Source organism: Myodes glareolus, chromosome 4 (genome assembly GCF_982192425.1).
Source record: "Myodes glareolus chromosome 4, mMyoGla1.1, whole genome shotgun sequence".
Lineage (NCBI taxonomy): Eukaryota > Metazoa > Chordata > Mammalia > Rodentia > Cricetidae > Myodes > Myodes glareolus.
Window position 1 is genome coordinate 82710844 of NC_142029.1, and position 25883 is coordinate 82736726.

Consider the following 25883-nt stretch of genomic DNA (forward strand, 5'->3'; position numbering starts at 1 on the left):
AACCATAAAATCCTGAAATGCGCCAGGCGTGGTAGCGCTGGCCTCTGAATCCCAGCCCTCTGGAAGCTGAGGCAGGAAGAGTGTTGCGAGTTCGAGGTTAGCCTCCGCTGCGTAGTGAGTTCCAGGATAGTCTGGACTACGGAGTGAGGTCAAACAAGCTAACCAAATCAACTCCACCCACCCGGGGTGGGGGGGGGGAGAAAAGAAGCCCAACCCCCAAGCTCTTAAATTTAGTCTGTGTCCTACCCAGCCACCGACGCTAGCTGAGAAAACAAACCTGCCTTCCCCCCCCCCCCCCAGCTTCCCAGCTTCCCTGAGGTGCCAGGTTATGGTCTGTAAAAGCATCGCCTGGCCCTAAGGGCTTGACAGTTAATGATTTGTCGCACGAGCTGAGGAGCGAGCGAGCCAGCGAGCGCAGCAGGAGAGCAAGGCAGGGCGCGGGCTGAGTCCGCGCCGTCCTCACAGGCGCCGCCTCCTGTCTTCCGGGCCCGGACACTTCGCGGGGTTCCGGGCACGCGAGGCTCGTAGAGACCACATGGAGGCCGAATCACCGGCGAGCGCGGGAGTCACGGAGCCCCAGGCGCTGGGCTCCGTGGCCACGATCGGTAGCCACCTGAGCAGGATCCGAAGCAAACTCTTCACCTGGTGAGTGCCGCGCGGGGCGGGCCCGGGTGGCGGGACCCGCGCGCGTGTGTCTGCGGGGGCGGCGGTGCCCCGACTTGGGTTCGGAGCACTCCTCACGCGCACCCGGGAGGTCTCGTTTCAACTGGGTGCTCCCATACCGTGGCACACCCTTAGAAACCGTGGCGATGGTTTTCAGAGGATGTGCAGGGGATTCATCCAGCTGGCACTGTGAGATCGGTCCCCGCGTCCCCGCGGCAGGGTGGGTGTCCCCGTGGACGCAGTGGAGGACCGCTGCCCACCCAGTCGCTTGGCAGGTGGAAATGCTGCCCTTCCTGGCGCGGCGCCCGCATTCTTTCAGCCTCCAACCGGAGTTCACTCAAGTGAGCAAGCTGGGTTAAGTTTTGTGCTGTGGTAAACCGAACAGAGACTGCGTCTACCCTGTTTTGGGGCCTGAGCGAGGTGACGTGACCACCTCCGGAGCGACGGTCCAGGGAAGCAGGTGGCTGATGTCACTGTGCTCCGTGGGGCCCTAGGTAGGGAGGGATGTTCTTAAAGACTTGGCAGCGACTTTGGGGAAAGCTTTCAGTGGTCACTGGACGACTTGCGTTCTGAAGACACATAGAGGCTAACATCCAAATAATGAAATCCATTTACCGAGCATTCACTCCGTGCCAGGCACTGCGCTTAGCCATTTATGTGGACAATAGCACCGCATCTCCTTCACTTTAGGTTATGGCGCTATTGTTAGACCCATATTCTAGGTAGGGAAACAGAAGGCTAAGCTGTTCGTTCACCTGGGGATTGTGAGAGTGACAGGGTTATAGGCATCTGTCACTATCCACCCTGGGCAATGAATTTCAGGAAAGATTTTGAAAGCTACGCCCTTGAAAAGGCATCTCACTTTCAGAGCTGGTCGATAAATGTATACATGCATTTTTTTTTGTCACAAATAAGCATAGTTTTAAAATAGATGCACACGTTCAAAGGAGTAGATTGGCTCCAAATCGGCCATTCTCTTCCAGCTGTGTAATGTCCTGGTATTTTAGCAGTGATTTCTTAGCGGGGAGACATTACCGTGACATAACTAAGGGGACAGACTTTGAATTCAAATCTTAGTGAGCTGGCCTTGCTTGGACAAGTCACCCGTTCTTGTATGCTATTTGAGGATCGTGGCGGTACGACCACACATATACACATACGTGGGCAGTAAATCAATCAATAAATAATGCAAGAAAAAATTAGTAGCAGTCTTCGCCATCACTCGCCCCCACCTGCTTACCCTGCAGGGCTGTAAGAGGATTCTCTGGTTGACCGCACAGCAGTGGGAAGAGAGATCCTCTTTCAGTGTCCTGCATGGGCTAGTTGTCACCATCAGCTCTCTTCATTCCTCCGTAATGGGAACAGGTGGTCACTGGGAGGATGCCAGGGAGCCTAAGGCTGGGGTAGATAATCTAGCAGATCTCAGAAGTACCAAGAACTACTAGCAAGCGTGGTTTTCTCTTCGTAGCGTAGTGTTTTCGGATAGTATATTTTATGAGCAGAAGAGTCTAGGAGCCCCCTTGGGATTTCTTCCTTCTCTCAGTGAGGTTTATTTTGCACCCCCATGAAGCCTTTTACTCTCTTGTGTGTTGGTGGTTTGTGGGTGTTTTACACTCCTGGTGGATGGGCCTGCATCACAGCAGGCCTTGCTCTTCTCCCTTGTGCATTTTACACAGCCCTTAGCTCAAGAATGAATGAATGAATAATGAATGAATAATAAATAGCTGAGAGAAGACAAAGTTCTTTTATTCCTACTTTTCTTTGGTCATAAGCCATTTCTTTTCTTATCCAAAATTGCATGCTAGAAAAGGAAGTTAAGCTCAGCAGTATGGTGCTAGAGTCATGGCAGAGTCCACGAACAACATTTGCTCATCTTCTGCTTTTAGCCACCCCACACCCTTTTTTCATGCAGTGTCTCTCTGTTGTCTTTAAGCTGGTCGCTGACTCTTGTGTTATAATGATCCTCTTGCCTGAACCTCCTGAGTACCTGGAACTACAAGGTGTGTGTATCTGGTTTCCATGACAAAGTTCCTTAGGCCTCCTATTCATTAACCACATTCCAAATGCCTCCCTGTGTTGATGTTTATTCTGAGGGTCACGGCCTTCAATTTTTCTTATTTGTTATTGCTGTTTTTCAGTGTCTCAAGTAGGCCTCGCTGACTTTCAAGTTGCTACTTATCTGAAACTGGCTTTGAACTCCTAACATTCTTGTCCAGGGAACTGTGGGGTGTGGAGAAAAGACAGGACACAGAGAGCTTATAGTTTCATAGAGTTTTTAAAATTTTGTTTTGTTTTTCCTTTTTTGTTCTTTTTCACCGAGAATACCACTTTTGACATGTGGGTACTAAATACAGGAAAAAGTTAATGGCCTGAAGCAGATTGCCTTCTATATCTGAAGCGTATATTCTAGGTGACCTCAACTCTTGACATCTCTCTCCCGTACGGTACAGACACTTTTCTTTGGGGTTGATGACTAGCTGGTACCTAACTGTAGTCCCCAGCACTCAGAAAGTGGGGTGGAATGTTCAAAGGCATGCTGGGAGTTCAAGGCCAACCGTAGTGACCGCTTGTCTGGAAATGTCTCGAATTCCCTGAATACTCATCCCACAAGTTCAGTGGCGCTAATTGTCTGAAGCACTCAGGGTAACAGTCTCAGAATATCCCCCAACAGGTTTTGTCCTGGAACCTGACTTTTTTTGTTTTTCCTAGACAGGGTTTCTCTAGCTGTCCTGGAACTTGCTCTGTGGAACAGACTGGCCTTGAACTGGTAGGCAGAGGTCTACCAGCCTCTGCCTCCCAAGTGCTGGAATTAAAGACGTGCTCCGCCACCACCCTCACCTTGAATCTGACTTTTGTTGTTTCTCGCTTTCTAGTCAAATGATATATTCTAACAAAAAGCTGTGGATTTCCAGAAGTGCCAGAGGACACTTATGTTTTTACACTATCAGACGGTTTACAGTCTAACACAGAGACCTTAACTTATTCATATTTCAAAATGCATATTCCTTATGATTGTCAACTTTCTATCTCTAGCAGAAACCTTAATTATTTCACGTGCTTATCTTTTTCCTTAACCAATAAAGGATAAGGTGTTGAGACATAGCTTTTTATTGTATTTTTGTAACGCCATGCTGTCAGTTTTTTTTTTTTTTTATTTTCATTCATTACACCTTAGCTGTCTATATCCAGGTCTAGGCACTAAGCTCATCTTTGTACGTGGGGTGGTAGGTATGATTTCATTCCTGTTTCCAACAAGGCTCAAAATCAAATTATAGTAAAGGAATCATGGTAAGTGCCAGCGGAGTAAGTCCAAAGTCCAGCGACGGTGCTGGGCTACAGTAGTGAATAGAGCTGCCTTCCAAAGTTCAGGGTTGGCACCAAGGAGAGCAGAGATCAGGCCTGCCAGGGTGAGGGGCAGCTGAGGAGCTTGGGGTTTTGTTCCTACCAGGTGAGAGGGGTAGCAGGATTGCAAGGGCTAGAGAGGGTTTTGCTTAAAGGACTGGAAGGAGCTTAGTGTGTGGAGGGCATGGACTGGAGGAGGTCGAGCAGTAGTCGCCCGTCAGCCTATAAGCGAGCTCCTTATTTCTGTCCGTGTACAGGAGCACTCCTTGTCACCATCCATCAGTCCACGGGAGTGGAGCACTCCTTGTCACCATCCATCAGTCCACGGGAGTGGAGCACTCCTTGTCACCATCCATCAGTCCACGGGAGTGGAGCACTCCTTGTCACCATCCATCAGTCCACGGGAGTGGAGCACTCCTTGTCACCACCCATCAGTCCACGGGAGTGGAGCACTCCTTGTCACCACCCATCAGTCCACGGGAGTGGAGCACTCCTTGTCACCACTCATCAGTCCACGGGAGTGGAGCACTCCTTGTCACCACCCATCAGTCCACGGGAGTGGAGCACTCCTTGTCACCACCCATCAGTCCACGGGAGTGGAGCACTCCTTGCCACCACCCATCAGTCCACGGGAGGGGAGCACTCCTTGTCACCACCCATCAGTCCACAGGAGTGGAGCACTCCTTGTCACCATCCATCAGTCCACGGGAGGGGAGCACTCCTTGTCACCATCCATCAGTCCACAGGAGTGGAGCACTCCTTGCCACCATCCATCAGTCCACGGGAGGGGAGCACTCCTTGTCACCATCCATCAGTCCACGGGAGGGGAGCACTCCTTGTCACCACCCATCAGTCCACAGGAGTGGAGCACTCCTTGTCACCACCCATCAGTCCACAGGAGGTATCATTCCTTGTCACTGTTCACCATCTATAGAAACATGAGGTGAAGGGTGTTTTGTCTAGATGTATATGCACCACATGCCTGCTTGGTGCCTTAGATCACCGTGGACTGGAGTTACAGTTGTGACCCCATGTGGGTGCTAGGGACCGAACCCATGTCTTCTGGAAGAGCAGTCTTTTAATTGCTGATTCATCTCTCTAGCCCTATGAAGGGTGTTGTTATATAGCATTGTTTAAGGAAGTTAGATGAAATGAGAGCTTTTACATGCTTTGTGCTGTGAGGCCCGGGTAGTCCTCTATTCTAGCAGTCTCCGTAAATTCTCCCAACCACCTTCTAGTGCACAATTAATTACTATCTGCTTCTTCTAGACTCAGGAGGCAGGAGAAAAGTCAAGTTTTGTCCACTGTTATATACTTTATTCTAGCACACTTGGATAAATTGGATAATTCCTCATTGCGGGCAGCTGTGCATCCTGGCCTCTGTCCAATAGATGCCAGCACAACACACATCCAATATGACACCAAAAATGTCTCCAGACATTGTCAGATGTTTGTTTTTAACTGCCTCAGATACTTGGGCTTCATGGCGCCCAGTGACTTCCCGTTTCCATCCTGGGCCACAGCGTGTAGCTGAGTGCTTTGCTGGGTGCTCCTTCTGACCTCTGTCGTCACTTCCTGGGCACTGCACAGAGTTGTCAGAGGACATGCAGGGATTGCCTCTGTGCGGCACGGGAGAGAGTAGAACTGAAGGGTTCTCTTCCAACAGGCCCTCCACTGACCTCTGTCCACACTACCCAGGATGTAGTGCCTTCCCCAGAATAGTTCTCGACAACCTCTGGGTTTGTCCTGCTTCTCTTTGCTCCTTTCCCAGACTAATTTGAAAGTAGAGAAGATGGTTGTCAGAGCTCATTCCTCCTCTTGACATCATTTCTAGACTATTCCTAGAGCCTGTCTTCCCTTCAGTCCTTACTGAAGTCCCGACTTTAGCGTCCACCTTTACCATCTCTTATCCGGACTCTTGTGGCTTCCATCCAGGGCTTCACACAGTCAGAGAGGTGTCAGGTAAAACCAAAGGGTAGCTGTCATCAAACGAGAATTCCCTGCTTGCATTTCACCAGTCCTGTGACACACCTACACAGTTTGGTTTCTCATTTGACGGATCGGATGAGTAACTTGCTTGGGTCACATAGCTGGCGAGCAGCAGAGAGAGATAGTTATGGTTGATTCCAAAGTGAACCTGCTTTACTAGTTTGGAAGCTTCACCATATTGTATCTGAAAGCCGAGGCTTTAGGATGCCGCCCTTCACCTGCACCGATGGTGTACGAACTAAGACGTATCTTGGGAGTCCCTGAAGGTTCCCCAGAGGTTACCCTGGGGAGCGAGTGAAGAATGGGACCTGGTGAGTTTCTCAGCTGGTCTCTGGCATCCACAGGCACATTGCTATTGCTGTTTGGTGTAAGTGGGATTTTATGCTAGACGTCCCGATTATTTAATAGCAGTCGTCCAGGCTTGGAGACGGCAGGAATTCATTTCTTGTCGCTGGAGAGTGGGGTGTCTGAGGCTGAGGCTCTGGCAGACTTGGTGTCTGGTGTAGGCATATCTACTGCCTCACGGATAGCTGTCTTCTCACAGTGCCTTTACAGGGCAGAAGGGGTTAGAGAACACTCTCTTCTGTGTGCCAAACTCAGTCATAAGATGAACCCTGTCCCAGCTACTTTCTCTATTGTGAAAAACACTGCGCTCAAAAGCAGGGAGAAACGGGGCTTGCTTTCATTGTGATTTTCATCTGTTATGCAGGGAAACCAAGGAAGGAACTCAAGTCAGGAAGTGAAGCAGAGGTCAGGGAGGAACATTGCTTACTGGCTTACTCCCTATGGCTCCATTCAGCCAGTTTTCTTATATAACTCAGGACCTGCGCAGGGATGGCACTGGCAGGGTTGGTTTGGCTTTCTCATATCCATCATTAATCAAGAAAATGCCCCCCCCCCCAGACTTGCCTATAGGTTAGTTTGATGGAGGCAGTTTCTCAGTTAGGGTTCCATGTTTTCATCTTCCCTGGTTATTCGTTTCTATCAAATTGACAAAGCTAACCAGCACACAGCCTCACGACCTAAGCACCTCTCAAATACGGGCAGCTTGGGGATGAGATTCCAACCCAAGAACTTGGAGAGGGTAACAACGTTGAGTCTATCTAGTCTGTGTTTATAGAAAGCTACAGCTGACACAAGTCTGAGAGCCACTGGTCGCCCGACAGAGGTCACATGACCACATGTCCCTCTCCTGACAGCTTCCCTCCTCCCTCCTTCATTTCTCTCTTGTTCCTTTTTACCTGTTCATAATAGTTGATTTCGGTGTTTTAAAAATGATTTCGAAATGAAAATAGTTTGAACTTTTCCTTTTTAGCTTCTTCCGTGTGTGCTGTTCGCAGACATCAGAGACATCTTCATTAGACGGTGTAGCCTTCACCGCTGTCCTCTTGCAGAATGTGTTCCTAATTCCAAACAAACCACAAACAAACGCAAGCAAACCAAATTATCCCCTGCCTTTTTGGCCCTGGCAGCTCCCGTCCCTGTCTTCAATCTTCATACCTTCCTTTCTTCTTTTCTTTCCTCCCTCCCCTCTTTCCTTCCTTGCCTTTAAAATTAGCTGTGTATTTATTATATCCATCTGTGTGGGTATGCTCATGCTGCAGGAGTATAGGAATCAGTCTCTTCTTCCACCATGCTGGCTCTGGGTTTGAACTCAGGTCATCAGGCTTGGCAGTAAGTACCTTCACCTGCTCTGCCGTATCTCCAGCCCCTGTCTACTTCGTCTGTGAATCTGACTTCTCTGGATGCCGCCTGGTGATGACCTGGACTCACACTGTATTTGTCTCTGTGGGAGTACAAAGTCTCTGTCACCTGCACACTTCCCACTCCTGGTTCATCTACCACAAGGCTGATCACTTCAGCGATAGAGACATCCGTGCTTCCCTTGTGACCACCCAGCCTTTTTCCTGTGGCTCCTTCCTCAGTGCTTGCTGCCTCCTTCTCGTGGAGGCTTAAAGAGTGGATGTGTGTGTGCCGGGCAGTGGTGGCGCACGCCTTTAATACCAGCAGTCAGGAGGCAGAGGCGGGTAGATCTCTGTGAGTTCGAGGCCAGCCTGGTCTACAAGAGCTAGTGCCAGGACAGGCTCCAAAAGCTACATGGAGAAACCCTGTCTCGAAAAACAAACAAACTAAAAAGAGTGGATGTGCGACTCTTCCCAACCTGGCCCCACACACACCTCGGTTGGAGGCCCCTCTTCTCTACCTGTAAGATATATGTCCCCAACCCGCACTGCGCTCACTGTTGAACTTGACCATTATTACCACTAGCCTGGAACATGCCTTAGGGTAGAGGCTGTAGCTCATCTTGGAAGCTCCTGTAGAACTTTGCCCTTGGCACAAATCCAAAATGGTAGCAGTTCTTCCCATTCTGGAGATGGGACAGTTCTGTGGAAACACTAAAAAAAACCCATTTTTAAAAATGGAATATCTTTACTTGTTACCTTTGGCAGCTTCATACATGTAAATAATGCTTGTTGATTATATGCACCACTAACTCCGCCCAGAAACTCCCTGCACCTCGCTTCCCCTTTGTGTCCTCTCTGATGACTGCTGGCTGAGCGTATAGACTTGAACTTATGATGTATTGAGTTTATGGGTGCAACGGCCATATCATGACCCAAAGAGAATTTCACACACTCTTCACCATCCTCCAGTTCCTACATTTCCCCACCTCTTTCCTGAGCCTGAAGGATGAGGAGGGGTTGCTAGAGATGGCCTATTTAGGGCTAATAGACACTTATTCTCAGCACTTGGCTAGTGACGAGTCTCTGTATTAACTACTGACCAATGTAGAGAGAAACTGGCCAAAGTTGAAGAAAGGGCTCATCTGTAAGTGTAAGCATAAATATTTAGAAAGCAGTGTTGTTTGGCAAAATGACAGGAGTAGGTTCCTCTTAGGCCTTGTGACCTCCCTGGAGCCCTGGGCTTTTGACCAAGCTTATGTATAGTACCAGACATGAATTCCTTCCTGTGAACCTGGTCTCAAATTCAATCTAAAAGCAGTTGCTTGCCCCCATGCCATTCATGCCACTATTACATCGCCGGACACGTCTTACCTTTCAGGGCGGTATTGTAGCGTAGAGGGTTGGCTGCATGGGTACCATTGGTGTCTACATAGCATCTTCTGGCGCTACTCATCAAAGCACGTTTTCAGGTCACGTCCAGCTTGGTTCCTCTGTCTTGCCCGTAAAGCGTATTGTCTCTTCAGTGCTAGAGTCTTACCGTCTGGTTCTAGTGGCTAACCAAGAGCAATGGCAGTAGCCTGGGTTATTTTGGGGGCCTGTGGGACTTCCCTGACCAGTAGCTCAAAGGGAGCTATCCCATACCTGGTGCTGAGATTTTCATTTAATAACCCACATTCTGGGAGAATCATGGTGGTCCATGTGTGGTCCCCTCCTTTTATTTGATGTGGTAAATAAGATGTAAGAGCTAGGACTGGAGTAAAAATAGGTGCTTTCTGAAGGGCAGCTTTCAGAGGTGTTTAGAAGGTGGCCATGTCGGCAGACAATGTGAGTCGCCAAGCCTGGAAACTGTTTTGGTGAGTGTTTTGGTAAGCTCATTTAAAAGTTAGATGTTGAGGCCGTAGCTCAGTGTGTAAAGCACTGGCCCAGCCCACCAAAAAACCTGGGTTCAATTCCACAGCACTTCCTAAACTGGGATGGTGGTGCACAGCTCTTTCTTCTGAGGAGAAGGGTCAGGAGTTCAAGGTCAATCCAGCCTTGACCATCTCCGGCCCATCAGGGCTACATGAGACCCTGTCTCAAAACAACCACAACCGAACAGTTATATCTTTACAACAAGCATCTTTATCCCCGCCCTTCACACAAAGAAGCTAGAGCGATCTCCTTCTATTACTTACTTATTTCAAACAGGTTGGTTTCGCAGAAAGCTTTAAGCCCTCTCTTCTAAACATGAACTTTACTTAAAAATCGAAACGAATGGCACTTCTTGTGTAATGATCTCTCACTTTGGCTAATTTATCCATGCAGAATTTTTGGCAGCTATTCTCCCATAGAGTTGACTGGTACTGGACAACTCTCTAGGGTAGGTCAATCCATTTAATTACTTAGGAGGCCCATTTGCTACTAATCCTAGAGATTTTGGCAAGGAAAAAAAACCTTTATTTGAAATTCTTAATTGGGCATCATGGTACACTTTGAAGTCCCACCAATGAGAGACTGAGGCAGGAGAATTGCTGTGAGTTCAAAGCCAGCTTGGGCTAAATAATGAGTTTCAGGACAGCTGGAGATAATTTTTTTCAAAAAGCTTCATTTACTAATTTAGTGTATATTTGTATATCTGTGCTTGTGTGTGCCTTAATGCACACAGAGGTCAGGAGTGGTGAGTGTGTCCTTCTCTGTCCATTCCCTTGAGACAGAATCTCTCCCTGAGCCCAGGACTCAAGGTTTTCTTGGATTGGTTGGAACCCAGCAAGCCCTAAGAATTTCTGTCTCCATTCCCTTTGGAGCTGGGGTTATAGGAATACTCAGGATCCCTAGCTTGCCGCATGGGTGCTAGGATTTGAACTCTGGTCCTTTCAGTTGTACAGCAAGTTCTTGTAACCACCAAGCCATCCTTCTAGCCCCAAGAGGTACAGTTAAACTCTTCACTGCATGTTTGCAACCCAAGAACACACTCCTTTCCATAACCCAGTGCCTTCGCCCTGGCACCGCGTCCACCCGCGTGGGCTCAGCTTATTCTGCTGAGCACCAAGAATGTGCTCTGGGGCATCTAAGCGAATTATTTGTCTTCTTTCTTCTGACTTCCACTCCCCCGTGCTCACATGTGGCTTTTTTCCTGAGTTATCAAGCAGATCTCCAGAAACCTGTGTTCTTTTAAAATTATCGTTTCTACCTATTAAACCCTCCAGGAGCCAAATGACTTAGTGCCTCAAAATTACTCGCAGGCAAAGTAGGAATAAGCCTGCATGAAGACTGCAGTGTTTTTGATTTTTAATAAGTTATAACAGATTATCTCTGGTAGTCCAGGCTGGCCTTGAACTCACTATGTAGCCAAGGATGACTTTGAACTTCTAATCCTCTTGCCTTCATCTGAATGCTGAGATTGCAAGCAAGCACACACCACCATGTCTGGTTTATGAAAAGACTTGATTTACAGATTTGGGGGTGTTTCTTTTGAATGGTTATATGAGTCTACGGTAATTAAAACAATTGGACAAGTTAGCTATTATGCTAATGCTGTGAGCCAGCTTCCATGGGAGATCACAGTGGAGTCCAAAACTCCTTTTTAGTTCCTTTGTTCTCTCTCTCTTCTTTCATTTTTGGTTTTTAGGTTTCTCTTTCTTCTCCTGGCTGTTCTGGATCTCACTCTGTAGACTAGGCTGGGCTTGAATTTGTAGATTTTCCTGTCTCTACTTCATAAGTGCTGGGGTTAAAGCTGTGTGCCACCACCACCTGGCTAGTTTTTTTTTTTTTTTTTAAGACAGAGTTTCACTGTTTAGCTCTGGCTATCCTTGAACTCACTTTGTAGATCAGGCTGCTCTCGAACACACAGAGATCCTCTTGCCCCTACCTCCCAAGTGCTGGGATTAAACACGTGCATCATCACCTCCCATCTAGTTATTTCTTTAAAACTAGAATATTTAAGAAAGAATTTGACTCAGTTTCCCCAGTCTGTGACCCCACTGAGAACTTGAGGTTAGGTGTGTGCATGGTGCAGTTGATCTGCCTAGAGCACGCTGGAGACATTCCTGCTTGAGAAGAATTAAGAATATATTTGGAAAGAGTAATTCTTAAGCTTCTGTGGAGGGGTCGGAAGCATGGAGATAAGGCTTTCCCAGTGTAGACCAGGCTAGCCTTGAACTTTTCGCGACCTCGCTGCTTCTGTCTCCCTGTGGCTAGGATTAGAGGTGTGCAACAGTGTTACCAGCGCTCCTGGTTTTCACATAGATTGTTGGGTGAGAGATATAAACAGCAAGAGCCGAGATTTTACTGAGCATGGCTCACTGCGTACTACAGAGAGCTTCAGGATACGTTAGTTCACGTCATCCTTCTGCTAACTTCTTTCCCTCCGTGATGTAGGATGGCCTGGAACTCATTTTGAATCTGTTGGTCTTAACCTCCTGCCCGTTGGGATTAAAGGTGTGAGCCACTACACCCACCTTAAAGAACGTCTCGTTTGTTTTTGCTTTGCTTTTTAGAAATAGGATCTCACTCGCTCACTTCAACTCATCCACCTTCTGCTTCTGCCTCCTGAGTTGTACCCGGAACCAACCGAGCTCCCTTCCAGTCAGGCAATGTGGCCCAGCCTTCTGTGCTGCTAGGCTTGGGTATTTTCTCGCATTTTGTGAGATGCATGGTAAAAGCAAACAAGCAAGCAAACAGCCCACTCACCCCAAACAGACCTTTGGCAACCTCCTGCTGAGCCATTTGTATCTGCAGGCTTGCCTGACAGTACATAAAACTCAAGATAAATATCTTCTTAAAACATCATTTAGCTTATTTCTGTAGACCCCAGTTGCACAAAGCAGATTCATCTTAATTCCTGGCTCATGATATACTCTCAGTGTAGGCAATGAATGGCTCTATTAATTTTTTAATGTAATAAAACCGTAAAGCCGCTGCTATTCCTAAACTAGAATTTCTATGCACCCAGTAGTCATTCCCTTCTCCGACTACAGAGAATTATAGATAGGCACCACCTGAATCTTCCTGTCACCATTCGCTTGCTTTCACACATATATAAAACATATGATATATATATGTGTGTGTGTGTGTATTTTAAATATAGTTTTTATCTGTATCTGTATGACTTTCTCTTCCCTCCTCCCCCAACCCCATCTCTCTTTGTGAAAAGGGTCTCACTATGTAACCTTGGTCGGCTTGTAACTCACTCTGTAGACTAGGCTGGCCTCTAAGTCATAGAGATCTGCCTGCCTCTGCCTCCTGAGTGCTTGAATTAATTAGGCACGGCTCAGCATGCCTAGTTCTTTCTTTCAGACTGGTTCTCTGCTATCTCAGGATGAGCCTTGTATTCCATAGATAGCCAAGAATAACCTTGAATTTCCTCATTCTCGTCTGTTCCTCCTTAGTGTTGTGGGTTTCCAGCTGTATACCACAGTGGGAAATACCTGGATGTATATCTGAAGGGTTTTTATTTTAATTTGGTATTTTGAGACAGGGTTTCTCTGTATAGCATTAGTTGTCCTGCAACCCCCTCTGTAGGCTGGGCTGGCCTTCAACTCACAGAGATCTTCCTGTCTCTGCCTCCAGAATGGTGGGATTAAAGGTGCACACTGCTGCACCGGGCCTAAAAGGTATTTTTAAAAGATTATTGTCGCGAGTAATTCGGCATGGATGTGTGTGTTTTTGCAGGCCCGTGATATGAAGACTCAGACACATGGGAATGAATTTAGCCTCTGAGACTGCAGGGGACTCAATCTCGGTGAACTGAAGCCTTCCCTTCACTTCCCAGTGTCTTTATTTTTCCCTGAATTTATACGTTAGCTAGTAGATTGACATGTTTAAATATGCATTTGCCTAGGAAAGGAATTGCTGGTTTGTGGGATTGTGTGATTTTGAGCTTTGTAAGACGGTATCAAACTGGTTTCCAAAGTTGTACTGATTTACACCCTGCCAGGTACACTCTTACACACATGAGAAACCATGTGGAGCCAGGTCCTTTCTCACGCTTGGTGTTGTGAGACTTGGCATTTTCAACAGCCACACCAATGTAAGTCTCTTAGTTCACAGATTTGGTTACGTGTGTGTGTGTGTCTGTGTGTCTGTGTGTGTGTATTCATACATACAAGAGTGCATCTGGAGACCAGAGGATCACCTTGGGTATCATTTCTCTCACAGGTTTGGAACTCAGTCAGTAGGCTAGGCTGGCTGGACCTGGAGCCCCAGGGAGCTGCCTGTTTCCCACCTTCCCAGAACAAGGATTAGAAGCATGAGCCACCACATTTGGCTTTAGGTGGTTTTTGTTTATTTTTTGGGGGGGGGGTATGGATTTTAAGGATTGAACTCATGTCCTTGTGCTTGCAAGGTAGAAACAACCATGCTACTTGAACCATTTCCTCAGGCTAATTGTTTTTATCTGAGAATAAAATACAAAGAGTCTCACTTTTTAGCCCAGACTAGCCTGGGATTTGATATGAGGCCTGAAGTTCTCCTGCCCCATCTTCACAAAGATTGGGATTCCAGGAGTGAGGGACTGTGCCTGGTTTATGAAGTGGACCTTGGTGTGGTTATTTGTTGCCTGTCTTTCTACTTCTGTAGAATGTGGTGGGTTTTTTTTTTGCACAATATTATTCTTATTTAGCTTCTAATAACATCATTCTTACACTAAACGGAGTGCTGTAGCATATACACTTAAAATTTTATTTTGTTTATGCATGCTGTCTGTGAGTGTATGTGCACATGCCTGTGTGGTGTGTGCCCGTGCACATGCAGAGAACCAAAGAAGGTGTAGATGCCTTGGAGCTGCAGTTACAGACACTTGCAAGATGACCAGCTTGTTATGTTGTGTGTCCTGGAGCCCCAACTCCGGTCTTCACGGTTGTACAGTAAACATTCTTAATGGCTAAGCCATCTTTATAGCCATGACATAATACATTCTATGTGTTGTAGAGGTTTCCATGACTGAAAAGCTTATGTGTGTGTGTGTGTGTGTGTGTGTGTGTGTGTGCGCATGCGTGTGCGCGCATGTGTGCACGCACCAGCTTTCCATTGATGCTGTTTCCCTCTGGTCTGGTAGTGGATGTTCTCTTAAAAAGTTTGAGAGCACTGATTGCAAGTAGACTGGCTGAAATCAATGCCAGCCCACTTAAGGGAGCCTGACTCAAGGAGTGTGACAGACAGTCTTTCTGGTTTGAAGCGGGTGGGTGTGGGAAGACGGCAAAGGACCCAGTGACTCACAGGGAGTCTCCCCAAACACCTCCCCTCCCCGGTCTCTCACTGGGCCCTGTCCCCAGGAGCTCTGAGATCTGATTCTCACTTCTGTCCTCAGACGACTGGCTGGCAATTGATGAGTATGGTAGATGGGCTCTTAGGGAAACCCAGCTCAACACTGGTGTGGGAAAGGATGTATTGTTTTACAGAGTCGAGGAGTGCAGAACTGCCAAACCACAGCCTGGAGGCTGCTGGAGTCAGGATCCCAAACCACACCAGGGCTCCGGCTCTGCGCCCCGCCTTCACTGTGGGCTCCTTGATTCTCACTGTGGGCCTTCTACAGTGTAAGCCACACCAAGGACCAGAGGGAAAATGACTTTTGTTTTGCTAATCCACAAACAGGTAAACCCAGATGTTGATAAAAGTCTTTCAGAACTTTCTATGAAGTCTCGCCCGGCAGCAGCATTAGCCTGTTTTATGGGCTGTGGCTTCCTGGCTTCCTGTTGAGCACAGGGTTTGTTTGCCCTCAGCTCTTCTGCCAGGTGCTGGGCAGAGCCTGCCTTGTGGATTGTCTCAGGGGCGGAAACTCCTGCAGGTCAGGCTTGAAACAGCCAGGTCGATGTCATCCCAGGTCAATCCTGCGCCTCTTCATCCTACCCTCAGCCCCTTTCAGGACAGATTTTATGCCTTCTCCCTTATTTTCACCCAAAACACCATGCATTAAAATATTTGTGAAACATGTCCTCAGTGGGCTGTGCATCAGTGCCCATTGTTAGAGATGTGGGGTAATTCATGTCAGCTGGTCTCTGTGTGGCATCGTAGTCCTCAATGTCATATTTTATTATGATTATAAGGGATAGTGTGCAAAGCAGGGAAAAGCCAGACTTAATAATTCCCTGACTTAGGCGAGTTATTTCTCTGAGTGACTGAAGCTCAGTCTCTTGCCTCTAACTGTTCCCGTAGTCCCTGTCTTGCAAGAGTTTTGCTCAGATTTTAGTGACGCAAAAGGCTGTTTAATGTGATATCTGGCCCACAGGTATTTTCATTACACTGCCTCACGTCTGTTAGGATAGGAAGGTTGTTATTAATCTTTTGTTGGGTCCTCAGAGACAGGGGTAGTTCTTTTTCAGTACAACTTCACATCTCTGCGTCTTTATCTATTGATAGGATAATAGGAACAGCCATAGCGCCTTCCTCATAGGCTGTTGGGTTAAACATGAAGTAGGGATGTGGAATCCCTAGACCAGGGCTCTGTAGTGTGCACCTGGGCACAGTCCCTACCATTACTGTTTTCACTACATGGTTTATGTGACTGTAGATACAGGGGAAGCGGTCAGAATATTCATGATAGTGTCTGCCTTTATAGACCAGTAAAATAAATGCAATGTATAGTGTCTATGTAGAAAATGGGATTAGGACGATTAGAATCAAAACAAAATGGGAATTTATAGGTTGACATTCTGGTACTGGGCCCTTTTCCTCAGTGTGTGTGTGTGTGTGTGTGCGTGCATGCGTGCATGCCATGGTGCATGTGTGAAAGCAAGGTGACAAGCCACTGCAGTCAGTTCTCCCCTCCTTCCATGCAGGTCCCAGGCATGGCACTCAGATGTTAGGCTTAGCAGCAAACGCCTTTACCCACCGAGCCAGCTTGCCAGCCCCCATCTCCTTTCTTACTTTCTCTCTTCTCCCTTATTTCTGCCAGTCTTCCAAGTCTGGCAGAATGGAGAGAACACCGGCAGCCTCCAACATTGTCTTTGGACTTTAGTGTTCCTATTTTGATTTAACATTTGAACTTGGTTAGGCGACATAAACTTTGAGGAGGTAAATCTACTCTTACTGTTGTATGGGAATCCAGCAAGTTAATAGATGTGGGAACTCAGTATGGTGGCCGGTGTGTCCCTTTTACTGTACAGGGGAGAGAGAATATTAACACGTCCTCTATATTCTTGACTCTCTAAGGCTCATACAGAATTTAAGATGCAAGAAGAAATCACTAGATTTGCAAGTTTAATTTTTGTTCATTTGTGTAAAACTATTTTTATCAGTTTCTGGCTTGAAGGTCTGGTTTTTATCCCCCATACAAGTGGTGTTTTAATCCAAAGTGGCTTCTGATTGACTTTGCCCGCTGCTATTTAATAGACTCTCAATTTGATGTGATTATCCTTCTCCTAAGCAAATTTACTAAAAAGAATGTAAGTAGTTCTAACAGTGTGACTCGTACTGTTTTAAAGTAGCTCGTGTATAATTAGTTTTGTCTGTTAGTTATCTGCAGATACCACAACAAACTACTTTCCTCTGCCCCTCAAGGGCTGGAACTAAAAGCACGCCCCACAATGCCTAGTCTATAGCCTTGTTTTAAAAATCATGACTTATAAAGTGATCATGTCTCTGTTTCATCAGCATTAAGTTTAATGGCCAAAGCAACATGACTTTGTTATCTTTTGTGGCTCCGAAGGCCAACCAACAGAAGCCTCATTGGGCCAAAATTAGTATTGGTAGAGCTGGAGCCTTTTATAGAAGCTCTAGTTGGAAATCTGGTCCTTTCTTTTCCTGCTTCTAAAAGCATGTCTTGTTCCTGGCCCTTTCTCATCTCTCAAGCCAGCATCTCTAATCTGTCTGTAGTTGTATCCTTACCGGACCTTCCTGGGTAATAATCAATGACAGTGTCCCTCACTCAAGGTTCTTTACATGTCCTCTTTACATGTTTGGGGGAAGAGTGTGGCTATTCATGGAATGGCCGTTACTTCCCACCCACATTTACTTGCAGGATCTAAAACGGTTACAATAAAACACATAGCTTGAAGGGTGGATGTACACACCTATAATCATACCATTTGGGGAGCTGAAGCAATGTACGGTCAGTAGTGAGCTCTGGGACAGCGTGTGCAGTCTTCATTTCGTAACAATGTAGCAATAACTTATGTCAGGGAAACTTTCCCTGTTCTTTTCACTTATGTAGCTCTCCACACATACTCATTCTTTGCAATTTCCTGTCAAGGGCTGCTACAGCTGGTTTCTAGTGGTACCACAGGCTTGAGAGAGATTTTGTAGATGCTGGTTGATACCCTTGGATGAGTTACTCCTCCACATTGATCCTGGAACGCGCTCTTGTATCTAATGGGATGATTGTAGCATGAGGGCCAGCTTGTTGGGGTATCTGTTCCCGCTCGGTACCCCACAACCGGCAAGTCCCAGTGAAAATCAATCACACAGAGTTATAAAGCTGATTGGCCCATTAGGTCAGGCTACTTATTAGCTCTTATAACTTATGTTACCCCATTATCCTTATCTATGTTAGCCACACGGCTCAGTACCTTTCTCAGCTGGGCAGGTTACATCCCGCCTCTTCGATGGTCTGCACAGGAATGGCGGAGGGAGCTTCCTGCTTCCCAGAATATTCCTGTTCTCATCGCCCCGCCTCTACTTCCTGTCTGGTTGACCCACCTATACTTCCTGCCTGGCCAATCAGTGTTTTACTAAAATACATGATTGACAGAATACAGACAATTCTCCTGCACCAGATAATGGTTCCCATGAAATCTTTCCATACCCATCCCTTGTGTGTGTGCTTGTGTACCTGTATGTTCATATATGTGTGCTGGTATGAGTGCTTATGCATGTGCATGTGCGGTGTGGAGACCAAAGAACAAACTTGAATATTGTTCTTCTGGTGGTGAGCCACCCTGTAGGTTCTGGGAACCAAACCCACGTCCTCTGTAAGAACAAGTACCTATTTATTTGGAGACAAGCTTTCTGTATGTAACACTGGCTGTCCTAGAACTCAATCCATGTCCTCTGAAGAACAAATACTATTTATTTATTTATTAAAAGACTGTCTCTCACTCTGGCCCTGGGGCTAACTGATTTGGCTAGGCCAGCCTCAGGGACCTGCCCTCCTTTGCCTTCCTACTGCTGGGGTTATAAACGTGTGTCATGGTGCTCAACTTTTTACATCTTCTGGGGATTAGGCTTTGGTCATGCTTGCACACAGTCTGAGATACCTCCCCATCCCCATAGCTCTTCGCTTGACCTGAATAATTCCTGCTTATTCTTCAAGTCTGTGAAATGCCACGACCAAAGTCTCCCATGAAACCCCACCCTAGCTGCACATCCTTTGAGCACACTCACCACCCTTTCCGTAATTTCTTTTCTGCTCTTCCCTGCTGTGAATTCCTTGAGGTCAGGAGCTGTGTCTCTACTTCTCTTTGTTTTCAGAGTGACAGATTGTTAAGATCCCCTAGGGTCCTAAAACTATTGCTGATTGACATCACTGAAGAGGTAGCTCAGCAGTTAAATCGTTTGCTGTGCAAGCAGGAGGACCAGAGTTCAGATCCCCAGAAGCTCTTCCTGCAGATGCTCGATGAGCAGCCCTGTAACATCACTGCGAGGAAGAGAAGAGCCAGTTACAGAGCTCTTCTTCAGGGACCTTTTCCTTCTTCTCTTGCAGTTCAGAGGCCTTGGGGCAAAACACCACCCAGCTGAAGCAGCCCCTGAAGGTTTCTTGTCTTTACTTGGACTCTTGTGGCGGACCGAGCCAATAAGACGCTGAGTAAGAGTTAGGGAAAGGTGTTTTTTTTTTCCTTTTCTTTTTCTTTTTTTTTTTGGTTTTTTGAGACAGGGTTTGCTGAGCTTTGGAGCCTGTCCTGGAACTAGCTCTTGTAGACCAGGCTGACCTCGAACTCACAAAGATCCACCTGCTTCTGCCTTCCGAGTGCTGGGATTAAAAGGTGTGTGCCACCACTGCCCTGCTGGGGAAAGTGAAAGAGTTGAGAGGAAGATGGGTGTAAGGGGGAAGGAAGGAAGGAAGGAAGGAAGGAAGACACACCTTCTTGGTGTGGGTGGGGCGTCTCAAAGGGGCATCGATGAAGTCTTTACCTATAGTTGAATCTCAGGAATTTAAATGACACCCTAGGGTGGTTCCTATGCATTGGGCAGGGCTGCAGTGGATAAGGTAAAACTCTTGTTCACAGGAGTTGTAGGGAGGTTAAGAATATTTTATTTTTGATGATACACAAAGCTTTGGTCTTGTTTTTGAGAGTCCCAGAAAATATCTGGGAAGGAGTAAGATTGTACTGAAGGTCATGTAGGCTTGGGACCTAAGCAAGGCTCCTTGTTATGTTAACATTTGATGTAATGCTTCTGTGTTGGCAACCTTCCTGACAAATGTCCTTTACTGTATTGGAGGTTTTGGTTCTCAGCCTGAGAGGCTCCCACCCAGACTCCGTGGTGAGGGGCTGTCTTTTCTTTTGGTACCCCCATACTTTTCTCCATTTTTCTATCCTGTCTTCCATTCAAATAGAGAAGTCTTGCTAATGAACCAAGAGACTCCCCAGTTTGCCAAGTTTCCTGTTTCTGGAATTCATGCTGCCCAGCAGAACCGATCACTACTGCTCTGCTCCATTTTACTGTGCGTTGTAACTTATTTTGTATTTTTATTTTTATTTTTGCAATTCCAGGGATCAATCCTAGGGCCTTGTGTCCACCATTGAATTACACCCCAGCTCCACATTATTACTGTTATTATTATTATTATTATTATTATTATCAGATTTACTTATTTGTTTAAATTTATGTGTGCATATATGTATCTGTCAAGAAGGCCAGAAGGGAGCAATGGATCCCCTGGAGCTGGAGTTGGTGACTGAGCTGACAAGGGTGCTGGGAATTGAACTGAATCCTCTGCAAGAGCTTTCAACAGACGTCTATGCTCTTAGCTACCAAGCCACTGTCTCTCTTGGTCCTGGGTTTTGAGACAGAGTCTCACGTAGCCCAGACTGAACTTGTCTCACTCTATTCTTGCAGATGGCCTTGAACTCCTTAGCCTCCTGCCTCTGCCTCCAAATGCTGGATTATAAATATGGGCTTCCCTGACAGCACCACCATATTTGAATGCATTTTTGCTTTTATCTTTGGGTCCACACTATTAGGAACCTTTTTTCCCCCATCAGAGATATTTAGCCTAGTAAGAGCTCTTATTTCCTGAACTTTCCCATTTGTACAGATTAATCAACTGCCTTCAGATTGTGAAGTTGAGCTCCCACCAATGGGATGAGATGCAGTCACCACCTACAAGAGGGATACAAGAAAGAAGCCCTCTTGGCCAAGTATGCTTACTCGTCCAGTTTGGGTTTCAGCACACATACTTGCTAAGTTACTTCAAATTTTGCCATGTATTCCTTTGTGCAAGACTAAGATCACTCTGTTTGTTCCTAACAACACATTTCTGAGTTGTACGCTAGAGTGGTTTTGTCTCAGGACTCATCGTAAGCTATGGATGGGCCGCTGCAGTCCTCGCAAAGCCTGGCTCTCCCTGTGGTGTTTCCCTGGCTGTGGTTCAGCCAGTTCTTACTGATTCAGCCAGAGATGAGTGTGAAGCTGCCTTTTAGGGCCTGAGCCTTACGCAGGGATCTGGACAGAAACAGATACTCTGTTTAACTTTAGGTCTTCCTCCATGGCAAATTCTTTTTGCCTTTCTTTCTTATTTTGGTTAGAAATGTAGGCATTCTATGTTTTGAAAGATTATTACACATTGTTCCTATCCTTGCCTTTGTGAATAAAGAGATTATTTTTGTTGTCTTTTAACTAATCACGCGCTAGAACTCCTGATTAGCAAGAGCAAATGAGTGTTACCGCACTCAATATAATTATAACTGAGACCACACATATGTGATGTTTCAGTATGTGAAAAATCTTGTCACTGGCATGGTGATGCATGACTATGATACCGGCACTCTGGAGGTGGAAACGGGAAGATTATTCATAATGAATTTGAGGTCAGTTTGGGTATATGAGACTCTATTTCCAAAAAATTATATGTATGTATATATGTATACATATACACATATACAGAGTTTTGTGTGTGTGAGGTCAGCCTGGGGTTTATGAGACTCTCTCTCTCCACACACACACACACACACACACACACACACACACACAGAGTTATATGTGTGTGTATGTGTGTATTTGAGGTCAGCCTGGGGTACACACACGCACACACACACTCACACACACACACACAGAGTTGTGTGTGTGTGTGTGTGTGTATTTGAAGACAGAGTCCCATCATGTGGTCTCTGCTGGCCTGGAGCTCTCTCTGTAGACCAGACTACATTCAGACTCAAAGAGATCCACCTTGCCTTTGCTTCTCAAGTTCTGGGGTTAAAGGTGTGTCCCACAATGCCTAACTTATAGCCTTTTTTTAAAATTATGGCTTATAAAGTGATCATGTCTCTGTTATTTCATCATCATTAATTTTCCAGAGTTCTACAAACTCTCCTCCTTCATCCACCTTTTGGTCACCTCATGGTACATAATTTGGACAGAAAAGGCAGGGGAGGGGCTGGAGAGATGGGCTCAGCAGTTTAAGAACATTGGCTGTTCTTCCAGAGGACCTGGGTTCAATTTATAGCACACACATGGCAGCTCACAACTGTCTGTAACTCAGGTTCCATGGGATCCGAAATCCTCACACAGACATGCAGACAAAACACCAATACACATAAAATAAATGAATAAACCTTAAAAAAAAACAAGAAAAAGCACGGTAATTTTTTTTGCTTCCTCTCATTTATTAGTTCTTAAGTAACGAGTCTTTCTAAGGCTAAGGAGTGCCCCTTCTCAAGTTGGTGCTGCTTGTTAAGTCCCAGGTACGAACATTTTATGTCTCTGTTCACTGCAGCATCCTTACCGTACCCGTATGCATCTCAGTCAACTTCAGCATCCTTACTGCATCTGCATGCATCTCAGCCAACTTCTGCATTCTTACTGTACTTGCATGCATCTCAGCCAACTTCAGCATCCTTACTGCATCTGCATGCATCTCAGCCAACTTCAGCACTCTTACTGTACCTGCAAGCATTTCAGCCAACTTCGGCATCCTTACTGCATCTGCATGCATCTCAGCTAATTTCTGCATTCTTACTGTACCTGCATGCATTTCAGCCCACTGCCGCATCCTTACCGTACCTGCATGCATCTCAGCCCACTGCAGCATCTTACGATACCAAGAACACCTGTTCTGTCAGCTGCTTCTCAGACTGCGGGGCGCCATCCTGTCCAGCAGGAATGAACCCCACCAAAAACGAGAATTCCTTCTCTGGTCACATCTTTATTTGGAGCATTCCCTTGAGGAAAATTGGGGGAAGGGACGATAGAGCAGGGACGAGAGAAAGCTTAGAGAGAGGAAGTAGGGTCCCGAGGCATCTGCTTTTAAACGGTGGAGCAGCTTGAACGCTGTCCTGATTGGTCAATGCCACTCTGCTGGTCTGAGCATGTGCAGGCAAGGGTGCAGGCAGGGTTGCTCAGCCCCACGTGGCTACCTCCAAACTGCAGGACCACCTGTGCCTCCAGGTGGCTCCCAACATCTCCCCCTAATTATTGTCTTTAAGAGCAATAAGGCAAAACTATTTTCCAATCTGGTCCCCACCTAGACGCAGCATGCCAAGGATATCTCTGCTCCCACCCATCTCCAAGGAGGGAGAAAGGCAGAATAGAGTCAGTCAGAAAATTGTTAAGAGATAAGAGGTTGCACAGGGTGTTGCTCAAGTCGATGGTGTGAAACAGCTGCTCTTGGCACCGCCCAGAAGGTCATCTCTGCTGTCTCCGCATGAATCTTCCACAGCAGGACACTCAGCATCCACTGGGTCGTCTTCTTTATCTCTCTGGTCGGTCTCGCTGGCATCCAGATGTATGTCAGCATTCCTAGAAAAACATAAACAAAACTCTCCTCCCAAATTAAACATTTAAGAGTATTAAAAACTCTCAGTGTAAAAATTCAGCACAATCAGTACTGGAAGTAGGCTGGTTTTGAACTTAGAGATCTGCAGGTCTCTGTTTCAAAAAGCAAATCTTGTTTGCCTGTACCAGCAAAATTTTGAATTAAAAATTAAGTGTAAAGAATGCAAGAGAAATCCTTTCTCTGGGGGAAGCTGTCACTGGTAGTGTAGTCCCCCTCTATTGTTTAAAAACCAAAGCAGTTGTCACTGGGAATTGAACTCATAACCTTTGGAAGAGCAGGCAATGCCCTTAACCGCTGAGCCATCTCTCCAGCTCCCCTATTTAGATGGAAAAACCTCTAGGTAGCATTGTTTATCTCACCAGGTGCCTCAGGCAAAAGGTCCGCCTTTCTTTGTTACCTAGGATACGGTAACCAGGTAAACATGCCTTTATTATGATAATCACGACCAGTTCTTTAAGGGAGAATGGGCGTAGCATCGATCTGGCTACTTCCTGCTGACGAAGGGACGTTGTTTAGGGGATAAATGTTTTTATCTGACTGAATTTTTGGCGACAAATGTTTTTATCTGACTGAATTCTTGGCGACCTTGACTGAGGGCGGCAGCAGCGGACGGCGGCGGCTGCCACAGCTCCGCCTCTGAAGCCCATAATGGCGCGCTCCGCATGGCCCAAAGGCATGGCTCCGCCCCGGGCCTTGCGCGGGCTCGCCGTTTCACCTCAGGCAATGAACTCGCACCGCCGGCTGTGAGTCTTTTTCAAGCTCCGGCGAGGGGGGGGGGGCATCCGCCCACCCGTGGAGGGCCCGGTCTGCCCGCGCGCGGAGCCCCGTTCTCTGGGAACTCATCTCCGCCCGCCCATGATGCTATGGAAACACAGTTTTTCCGCAGAGCCGATTCAGCTCCTCTCTGCCTTCTATGGCGCCGCTGCTCACCACACAGCTTCCGCCTCAGTCAGGCGAGTCCGCTCAGGTGCTGAAAAAGTCCTCCAAAAACCATAGCCCCGCCAGAAGGCCGGGACATATAGCCTCTGATGTCACACGGACTTTAGCCTGCCCGCGACCTGGCTATTCGCAGGCCTCCAGCAAACTCCCCGCCAGCAACTGGTTGCGTCTCCCTCCTGAGTAGCTGGGATCACAGGTGTGCACCACCGTGCCTGGCCCACTTCCGTGTTTCTAATCAGGCATTACCGCTCAAAGGCGGGCCGGCTGCCGCCAGCACTCTCAGCACAATCAAGCAGCTTGTCTTTCTCAGTCAAAAAATTAAAGTTTTTTGTACGTGAGAGCCAGAGACTGAGCTCTCTTATCAAAATTAGGCGAAAATCACCTCCAAAAGCTCTGTGGCTCTTTAAGAACAGGGAAGGCAGTGATCAAGTTTGCCTCCCTACGAGACTGTTGCCTCCAGTCTCTATCAGCGAGTATGCACGGAGGAAGCCGCGGATCTCCCAACCGTAAACCTCGCTTTTTCTCAGCTCCACCTGCACTGAACTTAAGGGATTTTTCTTCCCCGTTGCTTTTTGTACCTTCTTTCAGATACCTTAACTTTGATTTTTTTTTTTTGTATTTTCTTTTCTATTTAGGCCTATCCTTTGAAATTCCTTTTTACATTTCTTTTCCTCCCCTTTCTGGGGATTTCAACCGACGTCACTCACCGCTCCATGTTCTCAGAGTTCTGAAATTCAAGGCTCTCTGTGCTGGTGTCTGATCTTGGCTTTTTCTCCCGGGCTTTCTCAGGGTCCCCCGGCGTAGTTGTCAGGGTCCCTCAGCGTCCCGGAGTTTCGAGCACCAGTTGCGGGGCGCCATCCTGTCCAGCAGGAATGAACCCCACCAAAAACGAGAATTCCTTCTCTGGTCACATCTTTATTTGGAGCATTCCCTTGAGGAAAATTGGGGGAAGGGACGATAGAGCAGGGACGAGAGAAAGCTTAGAGAGAGGAAGTAGGGTCCCGAGGCATCTGCTTTTAAACGGTGGAGCAGCTTGAACGCTGTCCTGATTGGTCAATGCCACTCTGCTGGTCTGAGCATGTGCAGGCAAGGGTGCAGGCAGGGTTGCTCAGCCCCACGTGGCTACCTCCAAACTGCAGGACCACCTGTGCCTCCAGGTGGCTCCCAACATCAGACCTCTTGTGTTTTGGTTTGATAAGGTGGCCCAAGCATGTTTTGTTCACTTCCTACCCAGTTCTGAAATCAGCCATTTTCCCAAACATCTTTTATTTTGTCAGTGGACCTTAGCATTTAGCTTCTTGGAAATAGAGATTCCCAAGGCTCTGGTGATTTCACAAAAGTGTCAGGTGATTTGTATCCCA

At 46.9% G+C, this 25883-nt stretch overlaps 1 protein-coding gene and 1 pseudogene across 1 annotated transcript in view; one reads left to right on the forward strand and one right to left on the reverse strand.

Annotated features, from left to right (window-relative positions):
* Nucleotides 1-407: 407 nt before the first annotated feature.
* The window catches only part of Slc35f2 (solute carrier family 35 member F2), a 51096-nt gene continuing 25620 nt past the window's right edge, over nucleotides 408-25883 (forward strand). Inside the window, exon 1 of the mRNA XM_048417216.3 lies at nucleotides 408-645. Coding sequence (XP_048273173.1) covers nucleotides 536-645 — 110 coding nt within the window. The 5' untranslated portion in view covers nucleotides 408-535. The remainder of the gene's footprint in view (nucleotides 646-25883) is intronic.
* Nucleotides 24292-24473, reverse strand: LOC148122342 (Nuclear RNase P; annotated as a pseudogene).